Source organism: Colletes gigas, unplaced genomic scaffold, assembly GCF_013123115.1.
Source record: "Colletes gigas isolate AHSC1104 unplaced genomic scaffold, ASM1312311v1 Colletes_gigas_Sc00010, whole genome shotgun sequence".
NCBI classification, from domain to species: Eukaryota; Metazoa; Arthropoda; class Insecta; order Hymenoptera; family Colletidae; genus Colletes; species Colletes gigas.
Window position 1 is genome coordinate 6,660,447 of NW_025106639.1, and position 18,580 is coordinate 6,679,026.

Here is an 18,580-nt window from a genome sequence, read left to right on the forward strand (position 1 = left end):
CCCGAGCGGACTGGCTGCTGATTGGCTGCTGATTTTTTGTGTCCCCATGCATAAAAAGTGACCACAGCTGACCAACTCTTTTCAGTACTTCCCGCCAGGGGTACTGTCACGCGTTTTTTTCTGTTTCAGATATCTTATGCGAATGCTGACCAGAGGATCACCCTTTGGTATACATATAATTAATATTAATATAACTAATCCAAATATTGTGTTTTTCATTTTTATGTATATATATAGGTATTGTTATATTTGGGTTCTTCGTTCCGATTCTGTTATTCGTCTTGCGCTTCGTTGGTTTGTATTTTTCCAAATTAATCTATAATTCACACGTACACATCGTTGGTTTGTTTTTTTTTTTCGAATGATTCGTTTCTTTAACTTACTTCGTTGGGTTGTTCCAATTCCTTATTTCAAACTGATTTGTTATTTAGGTTTTATTTTTGTACATGTACATATAACTACTAATTTTTACTTGAGCTTTTTACCAGATCAATTTCTAGGACATCAATAGATGACGTCGGATTCATCGGCCGGGATTTGAACAATGAGATAAGTTTTACTATTGTAAAAGTTACGATCGTTTGAAAATTGACAATTTTTCCGAGCATTTTGTCACTTTACGACGTTAAGGAACAACTTTTCGTATATCCTTAGAATTTCTACATATTCTTCACCAAAATACGCGTTGTTTGCAATTTGAAACATTAAAATCCTGCAATCCGTTCGGAAGTTAAAAAGTTGCGTGAAGCGCTGACCACACGTAACATGCGGCTGGTGCGGTAGGATATGTCGGCTTTCCCCACCACTCCGTTAAACGCTAAGGAAGTTCGTCGTTACTAGTGTCTCTGCTTGTGACCAGATTTGGCATAATTGAGTGCATCGACAGCGACACTAGTAACGACGAACTTCCTTAGCGGAGTGGTGTGGTGAGTAGACATACATTACCGCACGGGTAGTGTGTACATGAGCTTGGTATTTCGCAACACTAAAATGATCATGGAGCACTTTATTCTTTATTATAATAAACTTAATATTGAGCTTCAATATTAATTTGTATTATAATTTAAAGTATCCCCCTCTATTATAGCTTTTAACATTTAAAAAAAAAAATGAATAGAAATAAATGTGTACAGGAAATAATAAATTATATAGTTTTACATATGTAATATGGAGTATTTTATAGTAAATTTACTATATAATTCACGATTTGTAAACAATGTCAATGAATCTGCAATGGGAAAAAATGAAATAAAATTACACCATGGTTATAAAAGTAAAAATATGTAGATTTTTAGTGTATTATGTGTATCATACTTACAGAGTTAATCTTAAAGTAGCGGATAATTAACATTACAATTGTTATGTACAAATATTTTAATTCGTTGAAAGATACCAAAATAATTATGACAAATATTGTTCTAAATTTAAACTTAGGAACAATGATTGCCATTTGGATCAAATAATTTATTAACACTGGCGTAACTTAAATAGATGTCAATGATTTTTGTTACCATTACTAATAACTTTGCATTTATATATTTCCAGTATTATACAATATTGTTTATACAATGTTAATAAATCATGTGAATATGATATAATGTTTCATCTTAACAAACGTTATTGAATTTTCAACCTCTATTTAAGTACACGGACAAAATAGGAAAAACAAATTCTTGTTATAAATGTCAGTTAAAAAATAAACTGAGACAAATTTATTCATATATTTGCAGTTAACAAATCATAAAATTAAATATTTTACTAATGCCTCTGGCATAAAATTAAAAATGCAATTTTATATTTTGATATCCTATTGTGTCTAATGATTTAATACCCTGCATTTTTTATAACACACAAAATTGGAAACTTCCATAAGCATTGTGAGTTTTTGTAAAAAGGTTTTAAAAAATTACGTTGTGTTTCTGCGAATGTAATAAAATAATGTACACAAAGACCTATTTAATACATATAATTGTGCACATCACAGAATCCAGCTTATAGGACTCTGATTGACTGGCAACTTGTACACTTAGTTGGATGTATACACATAAATATTATACTAATAGTATACATTTAAATTTACTTCCAATGGTGCTTTGGCAAATACATTTTCATAGCACCATAAAAGTGCAATTTCATTTTGAAGCATGCAATTTTGGCTAACCTTTGTACTACTTCAACCCATTTATACTTCAACTATGAAATGCAAAATTATTAATTTTTCGGTAGAAATTCAATATTTCTGAATGAAGAAAATTTTGCTAAATATAATAAATAAAAATGTTTTTCTTTCATTCCTCTAATATTAGTCTAGATATTCAATATTACACAAGTCAGTTGCTTAATTCAGTCATTTTTCAAAATGATGTTAACAAGGCTGTACAATTTTGTAATTATTTTCTGGCTGATAAAATGAGCCAGTCGACAGTTGAGAGTTTTGTATTCTTACAGTTTGTACATATCAATCTAGTAAATCTGAATTTTGAATTTCACACTTATCATACAATCAAATAATTAATTCTCTATATTGCCTTCATAGAAGGACTCACATTTTTCTAACAAACGTAGAACTGGATTTATGTTATAAGGAAACAAAGCTTTAGATACTAATCTATCGATTGCTAAACGAAGTCTTATCAATATTGTCATGGTATCATCTAGCTCTCTTCCACAACAAGAGACAAACTCTGTCCAGTTCCTTTTAACATATTTCAGAAATCTCAATAAGTATAATAAGAAACAAGTTTCATTACTAACAAGTAAATCTAAAAGAACATCTGGATCGTGTGAAACAGCATGTATAAATTGTATAAAAGTTAAAGTTGGGCTAAGCATGTGACCAAGGTCATTTTGCGGAGGTCCTCTATAAAATAAACCAACCGCTACGTCCAAACAACACACCATCCCTTCAATTAGGAAGTCGTCTTGATCGTGAAACATTTGTACAACCCATTGCGATAAAGGCATTTCAGGATGAAATGGCATTAGTGTTTTTACACACTGATCCAGTTGTCGTAAAACTTCTCTTATGCTTCTCTCAATAACTGCCATATCAGCATCAAGATCTTCTGCTTCTGAACCCAGGGATGAGTCACTAGAATCGCTGCGCGTCTCTTTAACTGTCACGGCAACACTTTTTAGAACTAAGAGTACAATTTTTTGTAGAAGGGGGCGATCACCTTCCCCGGAACCTCCTCCAAATCTTCCAGAACCATGTCGATATGGTAAAGCATCTAATAATCTCCAATCTTTTACAGCACGTACAATAAAATGTGCAAGAGAGCAAGGCTCATCTGGAAGTACATCTTGCAATGCTAAAGTGCTTCCATAACATAATACTTCATTAAATAATCCAAGAAGATGTCTCCAAATTACACCAGGAACATTAGCATTCAAGAGTACAACCAGGTTGTCTAACTGAGAATAGAAAAGTTTAGTGTCAATAACGGACAAATTAGCTTTAACAGAAATAATTGATTCCCACAAATCAAGAAATGTAATAACTGCTGATTCGTGTTGAGGTGTATATGAACTAAGAATGGCATCAAATTTTGATACTAATATAGTCCATTTAGATTCTAATGCTTTGACGCACATTGCTTTTACAGGCGTACTATCAAAACTTTCTGCGTCTGAAATTGTTATTGTATTACAATGCGACGGCTGCGCTATACTATCTGTGTCTTCAAGGGGATGAACACTGCAGTCCTTATGTTCTACAACTCTTTTTACAACATCCAAAGTAAACAGCATTTGACTTGGGGAATGAGTGTTCACTAAAGACTGCGTTAGTCTTTCTAACCAAGCCGTATCAATATTTTCCTTTGTTACAATAAAAAAAGATGCAAGAACTCTACTAGCAGTAAATGATATGAATTTGTTTGTTGTACACGATAGGTCAATTATCTGATCTATAATGCCATGCTCGTTTCGCGCCAGCGCATCACAAACATCTACCACTCTTCTGCACATTAAACCTCTGGTGTTCTGTTTGATAGCCAAATCAAACAGAAGCTGTAAAGCACTTAGGAATTCTAAAGTTTGATCGGGTCCCCACTCTGATAATAGCGAAGATCGAAAACTGCCATCGATTGCTTCCACTGTTGCACTAGTGAATGGTTTGCGCAAACTACTTTCCGGTATATTACATAAGCATTGCGCCAACAGGCTATTCTGAAGCTGTTCAATATCTGATAACGTATTCCTTTCAACTTCATTGTTTTCAATGCGTTGTTTTTTCTTCGCTGGCTCCTCCATTGTGTTGTTAGGAGGACAACAATAACAGTGCCAAAGCACCATTAGCAGCACTATTCTCTGTTCTTGGTCCGTAATGTTCTTTCATCGGGTAATCTTTGTAGTACATATAATGCTCCAACGAAGAAAACACCATATAAATAACAGATGCAGCGCGGCGAATATTAGCTTCTTGCGTTTACAAAAGCCATAAATATTTCAGCGAATACAATGTACCTGTATTGACAAAACAAAAAAAAAAATTAATTAAAATTCTGAAAATTAAATATTCTCCTTTACGCGCAATAAGAAAAATAGTGTTCTCTGTTCTATAATTGCTACACTTAGTATGAAAATGTCATGGGTAGATAATAATACTTGCATATTATGAAATAATTCTTGTTATTCAACAATATAATAATTAATTGAAATTTTCTTAATTAACAAATTCTGAGTAGATAAATGTATTAGCGGTAACAAAAACATAGATAACAAAAACGTTAAAACTTACAGGAACAATTGAATCTCACTTTAAATTCCAACACCTTGTGAATATATGTAAAGAAGTGTATGTATATGTTTACATATTCATTCATTCAAGGATGTATACATATATTTTTTCTACGGCGATTAATCAATTAATTAATGGACGGCATCCTTTTAACAAGTATCAAATTGTATTTATTCTCAGATATGTTCGTAAAATACTAAGCATGAAGTGTTTAACACAGGTTGCACATGTAATATATAAACCGACGCTTACTGATGCGATAATTTACACAGAAAAAGATTCTCTACCGATATCTTGACGGACAGTTAAATATATCGATGGTATATCGGAAAGCACTCTTTTAGAGTTACACCGTGTTTCACTACTTTAACAGTGTAAATATATTATTGTTTGTGCTCGAAGAATTTCTTTTGACTAGGAAGTGACAGAGCACTCGACCACTTTGCTCTGTTGCCACGTATACATGCTACCGAGTAAAAATAAGAAATACGGTTTTATATCGTTTAACCGTGAATGTATCCCCGTAAAACAGTTCATATCTTATGTCAAGCGGTAAAATGTTAATCCGATAATGCATAAGACACGAATTCTTCGTGTTTATTACGTATTTTTCGGGTGGCATCATGCAGAGCTGCGTAACACAGTAGCTCCTCCTCGCACATTCCACAATGTACTGAGTACGAATTATTCGAATTACTTGATCAATTGCATTTAAATAGCGATCAATGATCATTAAATATTCCTTAAACGTCATTCCTACGATTTTTCTCAATAAAAGTAATCGAAATCAAAAAATCGTATAATAAATAGACAAGATGATCGGCAACTCTGCACCGATTGCAGCGCTCAAACGTTTATGCATACATATCTCTATTTATCGTGTAATTGGTATTTTAATAGTTTGCATAATCCATACTTAATCATTTTTTACATTTCGTGCAAACGTATGGATAAAGAAAATTTATATAATTTAACAGAATCTGATAATACAAAGTAATACATAATGCTACATCAAACCTAATCGAGCATACATATCGTTTACTTTATCAACTGTACATATATTATGCAGCCGAATTTACCTTTTCAAATTTCAATATATCTACATTTAAAGTCAGATAAATGAAATAAAATCGTTATATTATTAGAATATCATTGAAATATGTTATTAGACATCATCACCGACACATACAGAAATTAAATCCGTCGATTCTAAAATTAAACAGATCAAACGATTCGCAACGAAGACAAACAACACGTAATGCGAGCCCGTATACTTCTCAATGTATAATATTAAAGTTCTCATTTAAAGATTTAATTAAATTCACGTTTACCATGAAATTTGTATAAATATTAGGTTTGTTCGATCGAAGTTATAAATTTTATTTTTCCTTCATTTTAGCGTATAAAAAAGTCGATTAACAATATATTTTCGATTGTGAATTGTCTGTGAATATATTTTAGAAGACCAAAGCTACGAGAATTAGACAAATGAAAGAGATCGTCACTGTGAACACGCTTTAGCGTTACATATTTTACATCGCGCGTATATCCATCTACATGCTGAACTGTCATAGGTACTTTCAATGACGTAGGACTGCCATATTTTTTTCTATATGGGGCCTGCCAGGGGGTCAGCCAAATTGTTGGGGGTTTGGAGGTGGCCATGCAAGATGTTTTGTGATAATCGAATGGTGCGCATAATAAACAATTAAACTAATATAATAAAGGGGCGCGTCGTTTCGGCAGATATGCTCGAATCGTTCGAGCAAATGGTCCGGATCGGCAAGGAAAGAGCCTTTCACACAAAACATCCTTCTCACATGCGATAGGAATTTTACGTGACAAATTTGATTCGGGAACGAGTGTGTGGTGCCGCGTCGAGGTTATACCAGAAATTGGGACAATGGGGCTTTAAGATTCGTCTACGTTCTATCGTTTAACTATTAACATTAAACAAGTACTGTACAGTTTCGCTATGCAATACAAATCCGTTTTGCGATACGAGTTGTCTTGGTGATTTTGTTGAATACGGTGATCGCCGAATGCGGTGCCCTACCCCGTCGCACTATTTTTGTCTGTACGTTTTATTTACACGTATTTCTCTTGTTGCGTGTTTTCTTCGCCAAATATTTTGGCTATCTTTGTAGCAGTTACGTAATTTCCGACGTGAGTAATTCCGGCACCATGGCCGATGATGAATTAAATGAAACTCGATTGTTTTACACGTAGTGGCGTGCGGACATATATACTACATAAAGTTAAAGGGAATTGATTTTTGACATTCTTTGTACAAGGATAAAAAAGAGTCGGAAGCTTGTTGGTAATTCGCTGGTAACATGAACGGGAAACTACTGCCGCACTGTTGTAAACAAAATTAATGTTTAAACAGTGAAAGTGATCCTAGTTAGATATGTCTATTGGAAATTATCTTCTTAAGGTAAATGATTACTACATAATTACTATTATGGTATATAATGTTTATGTTTGCACGTTGTTTAAATGTTTTTTAATACTTGCAAATATAAAAATATATTCCAAAAATATTTTTCTTTTTTTTTTTTAAAGTTTCTTTTATACGTAAAATTTATTTTTATATAATCACAAATAGAACTGTGCGCATAATTAAATGTACCTTCTGTTGTGTATATTGTTAACCGAGTTTTATATTTTTAATATTTGGCCTTTTACTAAATATTAATATGTAAATATACAATTATGTCATATTTAGAAAGTAGTGTCGTTAAATGAAATGTAAAAAGGCCACATCGACAAGTGGCGACTTTGTTATATCCAAGATAGTTGCGTGACATTATCATGTAAATATTTAATTTGTTATATTATAGATGTAATTTCTATGTAGCAAGTTGTAATATATTGATACTAAAATATTTTAGGATTCTCATCACACCATAATGTGGTGGTTTATGATACTACTGAATAATATTGTTAAGAATGACAGAAGTAGTATCCAAAGATTTTGGTAAGGAGCATCCTTATCGAAAAAGAGACATGTCAGATTCGTCGCAACACCAATATAATCAACCTCCTCCTGATATTATGCCAAAGGGGCTTGCGATCAATGGTATGTTATCAGGCATATAATAATAAAAATATTCAATGTAATATATATTATTACACATCATTTATTGGAACGATTGTACCAAAAAAATGAATAAAAGATATTTTTAATAGGCATTGGAGGAAGGTTACGCCAATTGGAAGCCCTTTTTATTGGTGGTCCTGTACAAGGAGAAGGAAGAGTTGGCCACACATTTTCTATCGAGACACTTATTGATATTTTACTTGTCTTATACGACGAGTGTTGTAATTCTTCCTTACGACGCGAAAAGACTGTCTCAGATTTTATTGAATTTGGTATATATATATACAATTTCTTTTTTTTTTTTCTTTTCCTTTTTTTAAATTATAGTTATTTAGTTTAGTTGTGTACAATTAATATACTTTTCTGTAGTGAAACCAGTGGCTACTTGCATAAAGAGTTTGCAATTAGCACGCGAGGATTTTGAGATAGTAAAAGTTATTGGTAGAGGTGCATTTGGGGAAGTATGTGTTGTAAGAATGCGTGGTTCAGACAAAGTATTTGCAATGAAAATTTTGAACAAATGGGAAATGCTAAAGCGTGCAGAAACTGCATGCTTTAGGGAGGAGCGAGATGTACTAGTGTATGGTGATCGAAGATGGATCACAAATCTTCATTATGCCTTTCAAGATGACAATAATTTGGTAATGTTTATAAATAACGTTTAAGAGAATTATTTACATACATGGGAATAGAAATATCTTATTAATTTAAAATAATCATATGTAGTATTTGGTCATGGATTATTACTGTGGTGGAGATCTGTTAACACTGTTGAGCAAATTCGAGGACCGCCTTCCAGAAGATATGGCACGTTTTTACATTGCTGAAATGGTTCTAGCTATTGGGTCCATACATGACTTACGTTATGTGCATCGTGATATTAAACCCGATAATGTTCTGTTAGATGCAAATGGTCATATTAGATTAGCTGATTTTGGATCTTGTTTACGATTGTTTGAAGATGGTACCGTACAAAGTAATGTTGCTGTTGGTACACCGGACTATATCTCACCAGAAATATTAAGGGTAAAATTCTATTTCTGTACTATATTAAATTTCACTCTCATAAATTATTAATTATATATTTGTATTTACTCTGGCATCAAATTATGTATTAAATAATATGCAAATTTGTATACTGCAGGCAATGGAAGATGGACAAGGACAATATGGACCCGAATGTGATTGGTGGTCATTAGGGGTATGCATGTACGAAATGCTTTATGGTGAGACACCTTTTTATGCAGAATCTCTAGTCGAAACCTATGGGAAAATTATGAATCATAAGGTAATTTAATTATAATTCATAATAATATTACTTATGATATTATAGTATGTATTTCTTATAATTATGTATTCACATATGTTTTATACAAATTTCAGAATTGCTTTGACTTTCCAACCGATGATATGTATGAAGTTTCTGAAGAAGCTAAGGATTTAATGAAAAAATTAATATGTAGCTCGGAATTTAGATTAGGTCAAAATGGAATTGACGATTTTAAGGTACTATTGCGCACTCGATTAGCTAAAAATAACGTAATACTATTTAGAATTGAACAACTAATATAAAATTAATCATTAAATGTACATTGTAGAAACACCCATGGTTTGATGGAGTAAACTGGGATACTCTTAGAGACAGCACTGCACCTTACATTCCTGAAGTTTCCTCGCCAACCGATACATCAAATTTTGATGTTGATGATACAGATGTTCGCAGTTCCGATGCTGTTCCACCAGCAGCGAATTCTGCGTTTTCTGCGCTTCACTTACCATTTGTTGGTTTCAGTTTTACCCAAGGAAGGCAAGCAACATTTAGTTTTTTATTTACATCAACGCAAATATAGTTTTTTTTTAATATAAATTTATATTTAATTTACAAATTACAGTTGCATATCAGATCTGGGTTGTTTGCCTGTTATAACTCAAAAGGATAAACGCGTGCAGTTGCTTGAGGAAGAAAATGCGCAATTAACGCAAACACTTGAGGAGTTAAAGAAGCAAATTAATACGAGTCATTCTCCACCTGGAATATCACCAGATTCTAATAATGCAACAAGAAAACTTCAGGATGAAATAAATACACTTACCAAACGCAATTGTGGTGAGTGTGTGTGTGTATATATATATATGTCATTAAAATATATTTATTTTCTACCGTTTTCAATGTTTCTGTTCTACTTAAATTTATAGAGTTAGAGTCTCAATTAAAGTCTATGGAAGTTCCACATGAATTACGCAATCTAGACAACGGCGATATAACAAAACTACGAGAATTAGAAAAGTTAGTGCGTTCTCTTCGATCGGAGAAGGAAGAAGCTGTGAAGGATAAGTTGGATGCACAAGAGAAGCTTAAATATCAAGATAAAGAACTGAAAGACGCATTAACACAACGTAAATTGGCAATGGCTGAATACACTGAAGTCACAGACAAGTTATCAGAGTTAAGACAACAAAAGCAAAAGTTGTCTAGACAAGTTAGAGATAAAGAGGAAGAATTGGAAGTTGTAATGCAAAAGGTTGATAGTTTGCGGCATGATATTCGGAAAGCCGAGAAATTACGTAGAGAGCTAGAAAATCGAGTTGAAGAGGCAATGGCAGAAACGAGTAAAGAGAGAAAGTTACGAGAGCGTAGCGAAGAATATTGTAAACAGATGCAAGAGGAGACTGAAAAAATTAGACAAAGATCTATGGGAAATGATGTAAGCGCGAATCATGCATTGGCAACGCAGGAAATTAATAGGTTAAAAGCCGAAGTAGAGAAACTTGAGGTTCAGTACAATGAAAACTTGAACCAACAACAAAGTAGGTTTAATCTCGACATACGTAGTCTTCAAGAACAACTACACGAGACCGAAACAAGAAGAGATTTATTGGAAAGGGAAATACAATTAACGAAAGAAAAACTAGATGCTGCAAGGTTGGAGAATATTACCGATAGCGAAGAGACCATAAATGATTTGAGCAGACGCCACGAAAGAGAAAAAACTATGCTAGTCGAAGAGAACAAAAAACTTATGTTAGAACTTAACACTCTTACCGATAGTGTTAATAGAATACAAGGTGAAAGGCGACAGTTGGAAGAAGAATACGAAGAATTAAGGAATAAGAAAGAAGCGATTGCACAATGGGAAGCCCAGATTACTGAAATTATTCAGTGGGTGTCCGATGAAAAAGATGCAAGAGGATATTTGCAGGTCTATTTCCGTGAACTTTATTATTTTCATTAAATTGTGTTCATTGATTATTTGATAATTTATAAATTTTAGGCGTTAGCAACAAAAATGACAGAAGAGCTAGAATTTTTGAAACACTCTGGTGGTGTCGGTAGTGTCGGAAGTGGTTCTACAATGGCAGACAAAAACTGGCGAAATCGTAGATCACAAAAGCTTGATAAAATGGAGCTTTTAAATTTACAAAGTTCTTTGCAAAGTGAAATACAAGCCAAACAGGCGATATCTGAAGAGCTTACGAAGACTCGTTCAGATTTAATTGCTGCTCAAAAGTAATTATAGTAATTTATTATTGTGATATCCTAAAATGTTATTAATTATAAACGTACCTTATATGTAGGGATGAAAAATATTGTTATCAAATAACGAAAAATCATTATGTTTGTAGGGAATTAAGAGACTTCAGACAACGATTTGATACACTCACGCACGAGATAAAACGCAAAGAAATGCAAATAAAAGAGTTACAAGCAAGGCTTGACACAGGCGACGGCTGTAAGTACATTTCAATTGACAATAGTACAAGTAACAATTTTTTAAAAAATTTCATTGTTACGTGTTTATAAAAAATGTTGTATCGACTATTCTTATACAAACTGCTACGATACATGCTATATATGTAAGCTGTAAGTGTATCGATCTCTCACGCACTGTGTTTAGGCGATGAATATATATTTATCTATTTTCTACATGAATTTGAGCTATTTGTGCGAGTAGTTTTTTTTTTGTAAATACGAATAGACAGATTTGATGAACGGTACTATTACTAAAGTATATCATTGGATTGTTAAATATGTCGATATTTACATTTAAATGTATTACAGTTACAAACATAAACTTAAGTGCAACATGTAGTACATAGATTTCGCAACCAAGTATATGGTTTTATTAACATCATACAAAGAAAATTTATATACTTCTGAAATATATTACATATAATAGGTGCGACATACGTGTGTATATATGTACACACACATATATATGTATATATATATATATACACAGACATATACATATGCTGGCATAATTTAATTATTATTTGGGGGAAGAATAAGGCACGTGAAATTTAGAGTGACGTTTTCCAAGATTGTTACATTGGCCCTAAAACGAAGAGGAAGTTAACCAAAATATTTCGCTTATAGTAATATGTACTATTCTTAAATATTCCTACATTTATAATTTTTGTTCTATGTTGAAACAATTACATACAATGTAAGGTATTTATATCTATTGAAAATATGTAAGCTACCAATAGTAGAGATCGTTGCTACTGGGATATCTGTCCAGCATAGTAATTCGGTTCTCCGGTACGGTATGCGATTCTGATTTCTAGACTACAAAGTGCCTCTGTTTATTGGCGTAACGAGCTGTGTCTGGGGCCTCTTGTTGCTCATCTTCAAACTGTATTTGTGACAGCTGTCCTATCCAGCAAAACGTCAAGCAAATCTCCAAACATCGTTTGCACCAAACCCCAACGCATCATCGTTCATCAGCCGTCGTCGCCCCTACCAGTAATGCGTGCTCCCCGCGTCACGACATGTCGCTTATTAACTAGATTCGTTCCCGTCAACACATTCATCAGTCAGAATGCCGTCGCCATCGTATCGCCACCTGGTAAATTAAGTGGCAGCAAAAAACGCGATTTTTATTGACTGGTCGGCTGAATTGCTAATCGCAAATCACAGTGCTATGTTTCTTGAACGAGCTGTTCGCTCTAGATGGTTTTTTTTAACTGATAACTGTTTTTCTGTATGTATGTCTCGAATATTGGAAATGCGTTACGTAGATTTAAAAGAAATATTAAGTCTGCTGGGCTGTTTTAGTCTAAAACATAGCTCTGTGTTGATTTTTACGTAAATTACCAACGAAATCAACTATGTGTTTCCTTGTATGTTAAAAATAATCGTCCCTCTATTACGGGTAGCGTTAGTAGCTCGTCGTCGTTTTTAAGCGATGATTGGTTCTTTGTTAATCTTAGTAGCTGATAATCATTCGATTTTGTAATTAAATGATTAACAGGTAATGTTGTGCCTGAATGTTTTCGCCTTTAGATTGTTTGTTCTGATTGACTTTGGTACATTTTATTATATGCTTGCTATTTCTGCTGGTGAACAATCGAGTATCAATTCCTATATACACAATTAACGATTACTACTTTAACAGAGTTTGTGTGGTGCAAATTGCAGTGGAGTGGAGTGATTACATTAAAATGTTTGACAAAGGTTGTTGCAATGTTCACAGTGATTAAAACATGTAATTTTGTAAAAAAGATAAACTCAATTTTTACAAGTTCATTTCAATATATATTTTAATAAGTAATAGATTCAAATTTTATATTTCACTTTTTATTAATCTAACAATACAATAAAAAAAAAGATTACGGTATAAAATTTTAAACAAATATTACTTTACGTTATTATCTTGTTAATACTTTCTTTCTCTATTTCAGTTTTAGAACGTCCTACATCTCAAATGTCATATCTGGAACATTTTTTGAAAGAAACAGCAAGCAGTACGCGTCATGGAAGTGCAGATAGCGTAGAAGCTGATATCGAGGATAATCGTGCGCCAAGTATTTCCAGCAGTAAAAGTAATTTGTCTGAACTTAGCATTGTAAGTGGTTTCTTTAAAATTTAATATTATATTAGTAATCGATGTTTAATAGAGTACCAAAATTTCCGGTATCCGCGCACCCCTAAATGTTTAATAATGCTTAATATTTATTAAAACCTAGGATCCAACATCGCCGTTGTCCCATGAACTTCTAAATAAATCATCAACAGCTCATGGACAACTCAGTCTTCAACCAAAACCCAAATCTCATCAATTCTTAGTACGAACATTTTCTGCGCCAACAAAGTGTAACCACTGTACTTCGTTGATGGTGGGTTTAACGAGACAAGGAGTAGTGTGCGAAGTTTGTGGCTTTGCATGTCATATGCCCTGTTGCGACAAGGTTCCACCAATGTGCCCTGTACCCCACGATCAAAGTAAATTACACGCTATATTATTTTATTCGAGAATTAACTATTTAATGAAGCATAATGATAAACAATTTTTGCAGCAAAACGACCTCTAGGTATTGATCCTACGCGGGGTATTGGTACAGCTTACGAAGGGTATGTAAAAGTGCCAAAAATGGGTGGAGTGAAGAAAGGTTGGGTTCGTCAATTTGTGGTCGTTTGCGACTTTAAGTTATTTCTTTACGACATTTCGCCAGATCGTAATGCATTACCATCTGTATATGTATCTCAAGTCCTAGACATGCGGGACGAAGAATTTAGTGTTAGTTCTGTTCGAGATTCGGATGTCATACATGCTACAAAGAAAGACATTCCGTGCATATTTAGGGTAATTTTTTAGGCTTGCTATCGTTGTCATAGTATCGTTGCTTGCTTCTTTATGACTTATCATTGTTCTAAATATCTTTAGATAACAACATCTCTGCTAGAACCGCCTGGATTGAGGAATCATACGTTAATGCTTGCAGACACTGATAGTGAGAAAACAAAATGGGTAGTCGCTTTGGGTGAACTGCATAGAATACTAAAGAAAAACAATCTTCCTAATACAACGGTACGTAAATATAAATGTAAATTTATGGTTTTGAAATGTAATACAATTTTATTGTGATGTTTGTCGGTTCCACGCAGATTTTTAGAGCAAAAGAATTATTAGATAATACATTGGCGCTCATTAAAAATGTGATGTCAGGAGCAATTATTGATCCAGATCGTCTAGTCATTGGCACAGAAGAAGGTCTCTTCTGTTTAGATTTAGATCGTAGTGGTATGTAATACTGGTATCATATATATTTAATCAAAATAACTACGCACTATGTTAACGAATTTATATTATGCTTCTAGAAATTGCAAGAGTTGGGGAAGGCAAGAAAATATACTTATTGGAATATGTAACGGAAGAACAATTAATTGTAGTTTTAAGTGGAAAACAACGTCATGTACGGCTGGTTCCAGTACGTGCATTAGATGGAGATGAAGTTGAATGGATTAAAGTTGCAGAGACTAAAGGATGCATTACTCTAACAACGGGTATAGTACGTCGTAATCCATTAACATATTGTTTGTGTGTCGCCATAAAGAAACAGGTAAGACATATCTTATTATGTAATATTACGATGTTAATATAATAGATATCACGTGGTTTCAATGTTACTTTTTTTAATTTAGAATGCATCACAGGTGATTGTCTACGAAATAACACGTACGAAAACACGTCATAAACGTATACGTGAATTAATGTTACCATGTCACGCACAAACTTTACAAGTTCTCTCCGAAGGTCGTTTTTGTGTCGGATATCCTTCCGGTTTTTCTATCTACAGCATTTTAGGAGACCATCACCCTATTTGTAAGTATAAATACAATCAGTACCCAGCTTTACGTGGAAGTAAGCAATGCATCCCATCAGATCATCTTTCATTAGAATCGCAATTGATAAAGAAAATGCATATTAATGCCGATTTTAAATATAACTTGACTAAATTAAATATATATGTAATAGACAAACAATATATTAATTTTTTTTCCTTTTTTTGTAATCTAGCATTGGTCCATTCTGAGAATACGCTCTTAGGTTTTCTCACATACAGTGCTGTGGATGCTTTACGTTGCATCGAATTACCACACGGTGAATTCTTATTAGTCTTCCATACATTGGCAGTATATGTTGATAGCCAAGGCAGAAAGATTAGAGATCGCGAAATTATGTATCCTGCTGTTCCTACAGCAGTTAGTAAGTATACTTTTAAGAAGACGCTACTTTAAATCATTTCTAAATATTTAAATAATAAATTTATTATATTAATTTCTATTACAGGCTATTGCGAAGGTTATTTACTAGTTTATAGCGAGACCCACATCGATGTATTTGACTGTACAACAGGAGATTGGTTGCAAACACTTAACGTAAAACGAGCACGACCATTGAATACTTCAGGTTCTCTAACATCTTGCGTCATTAACGATATGCCTCATGTTATTTTTCTGAGCAATTTACATCAACGTGAGTACATTTTGTTAAAATGAAAACAATAGCTGTATTTAGCTGAACATAATATTATCAAACGTGGTATGAATTCTGTATGGTACAATAGGAGAATTACTCAATTTAACACCACTAGACGCAAGCGGTAGACAAATGACAAGACCACGACGAAGATTTTCATTAAGAGAGGGGAATAGGGCTGTTCGTCCTACAGACAGACGTTCCAAAATGATATCTGCCCCGACGAATTTCAACCATGTCAGTCATTTGGGTCCAGGTAATGGAATACAGGTAAGTATTTATTTTATTTCGTTAACTTTACTATATTACATGCCCACTAATGTACAGATTTTTCACGTACAGTTCATATTTTATTTTAGATACAGCGATTGTTAGATTTGCCTACTACGCTTGAGACAGCTGATCAGCAGCATAGTGGTCATCACAGTAGCTCTCATCTTCACAGCAGTCAACAAAGAGTAGGAGTTTGTTATATTCTTTTCATCGTATACTTTTTATACGATCTTACCGTTAACATTGTATTCGTTTAATGTTTTATTTAGTTGTATGGGCCTGCTCTTCAAACACCAAGCAAACCAGCGCCATTACCTCCAAGGCACCCTCCTTCTGACACGCGACGACTAAGTTCTCATATACCTAGAAATTCTGGATATTCGCCGCATAACGGTAATATTCTTAATTTTACATATTAAGTATTTTATATGTTATGCATATGTGATTTTTCTTAGGTTCAACATCGTCACGTAGAGGACCGGCACCTCCAAGACCAACTGCTACTCCACCTTCGTTACCGCGTACTCCTGTGGACCAAGTTGATTCCGAATCCGTGCATCTACGATCCCATACTCCGCTTTCTCTCGGCAGTACCGCATCTTTACACGATAAGGTATTTATTTTCTTTGTTCCTGTTAAATCGAAACAAATATAAAGATTGCGTAGAATATTCGTAATGTATGAAATTATCTGTTACTATAGGAACACACCTCTGGTGGAAGTCCTAGACATTCAATAGCTTCAAACAACAGTTCAAATCCATCGACGCCTCCAAGTCCAGCCCACGATCATGGTTCATCTTCGTATGACTCGTAAAAAATTTAACACTTTTATTGGTACGGATAAGTTACTGTAATCATGTGTATTAATCTGTTCGATGGGATTACAGTATCTATGGTAATGTTTTTACAGAAAACGACATCCGTATTTAATTTTTTAGCTGGAAAGTTATCGCATTTTCTTTCTTCCTCCAATTTTGTGCAATACGTTTCTCAACATTGTGCATTACGCTGAATTTTATTACAAACGTACAACTAAAAGCATAATACTCTTTATTATATAGCATTGAATCGAGAAATTGCACATTTTAAACTGTTCAGTTCAATATAAAAATCTGATAATTACGTTATCTCACATTGAATTTTGACAACGCATTGCAATAACTTTCTGGTATTCAAGAATTTATGCATAATAAGTTATATACTTAACAAGGCAATTTATAATTAATGTAATGATAAATTATTGTAAATAATTTGTGTTTGAAGATCAGCGAGCCAGCTTTACGATGCCATATATTACCGAAATAGGTGTCGTTTTTTTTTCTTCTTTTTTTTAATTTTAGTGCAGATTTTATTTGCATAATTTTAATTTTTAATCACTGCGACTAACTTTCTTCAAGTTAATAAAATCGAAATCTCAGTCAAATTATCTAGCAATAAAAGAATTAATCTATCGTACCTACTTTTGAATCTAGGTATAAAAGAATAGTTTCAAGTAAATTATATACTTAATCATTCGTAGCGGCATAAAGAAATTTCGAGAAAGTGAATTGATCTGATTGCCTTATGACTAATACATTTTATTGCGTCATAATGCAGTAAGGTGCATCATATTATTCAGCGTGTGAATAGTAGAATAATCGTGCAATGTATCGGATGCTCCTGCTGATAATAGATAGTCATTCAACAAGTTGGTTACGAAGCTTTTACACAGTATACGAGTATTATAACAACGGTAAAGAAACGATGTTGAACATTGATTTGTCCTTACTGCAACGAAAATTTTTTTTTTTCTCTTATAAACATATTGTTTTTGCTGTCGTTAAACAATAAGTTACATTACAAAAATTTCCACGTTATTTAAAAAAAAAAAAAAAAAAAGAAAGACGTCGATTAAATATAGATACCAGTGTAGTGCATAATGACTGAGAACAGTATCGAAAATGATTACAAAGATTATATTTATACTGCTTATTTTAAATCAGATACTCTAAAATTTCTATATTAATCAGTTTTGCAAGAGCAGCACCTTTATTACTTTTATATTAAAACATTCAAAAATTAATGGAATCGAAAAAAATTACGTATTATTTCAAAATCATAGAAACTACCTAATAGTCAATAAATTTTGCTTTCAGTTTCTTTTTATAGACATAAGACTAGAATGAACAAGAATGAAATTTCATCAAATACACAGACA

At 33.2% G+C, this 18,580-nt stretch overlaps 2 protein-coding genes across 6 annotated transcripts; one reads left to right on the plus strand and one right to left on the minus strand.

Annotated features, from left to right (window-relative positions):
* Positions 1 to 1,364: 1,364 nt before the first annotated feature.
* On the minus strand, positions 1,365 to 5,484 carry LOC122397615 (protein lines). Its single transcript, XM_043396878.1, has 2 exons — positions 4,742 to 5,484; positions 1,365 to 4,467 (listed from the first exon to the last, which is right to left on the minus strand). Exon 2 carries the CDS (start codon positions 4,294 to 4,296, stop codon positions 2,512 to 2,514), a length of 1,785 nt encoding a protein of 594 aa, XP_043252813.1. The 5' UTR covers positions 4,297 to 4,467; positions 4,742 to 5,484; the 3' UTR covers positions 1,365 to 2,511.
* A 795-nt stretch (positions 5,485 to 6,279) lies between these two features.
* LOC122397651 (serine/threonine-protein kinase Genghis Khan) lies at positions 6,280 to 17,225 on the plus strand. Of its 5 annotated transcripts, none has more exons than XM_043396938.1 (28): positions 6,280 to 6,907; positions 6,971 to 7,178; positions 7,636 to 7,823; positions 7,934 to 8,116; positions 8,214 to 8,485; positions 8,571 to 8,870; positions 8,989 to 9,132; positions 9,228 to 9,350; positions 9,443 to 9,651; positions 9,737 to 9,951; positions 10,041 to 11,044; positions 11,117 to 11,352; positions 11,469 to 11,575; positions 12,497 to 12,694; positions 13,530 to 13,693; positions 13,815 to 14,070; positions 14,145 to 14,431; positions 14,513 to 14,656; positions 14,734 to 14,869; positions 14,947 to 15,188; positions 15,271 to 15,451; positions 15,647 to 15,835; positions 15,920 to 16,105; positions 16,197 to 16,378; positions 16,468 to 16,566; positions 16,651 to 16,774; positions 16,837 to 16,994; positions 17,084 to 17,225. In XM_043396938.1, the coding sequence occupies exons 3-28, from the start codon at positions 7,694 to 7,696 to the stop codon at positions 17,195 to 17,197; spliced, it is 5,583 nt and encodes a 1,860-aa protein (XP_043252873.1). In that variant the 5' UTR covers positions 6,280 to 6,907; positions 6,971 to 7,178; positions 7,636 to 7,693; the 3' UTR covers positions 17,198 to 17,225. The 5 variants fall into 5 exon arrangements, with proteins under 5 accessions (XP_043252873.1, XP_043252874.1, XP_043252872.1 ...); XM_043396939.1 differs by having other exon boundaries at positions 6,280 to 6,432; positions 7,036 to 7,178; XM_043396937.1 differs by having other exon boundaries at positions 6,280 to 7,178.
* Positions 17,226 to 18,580: the final 1,355 nt, after the last annotated feature.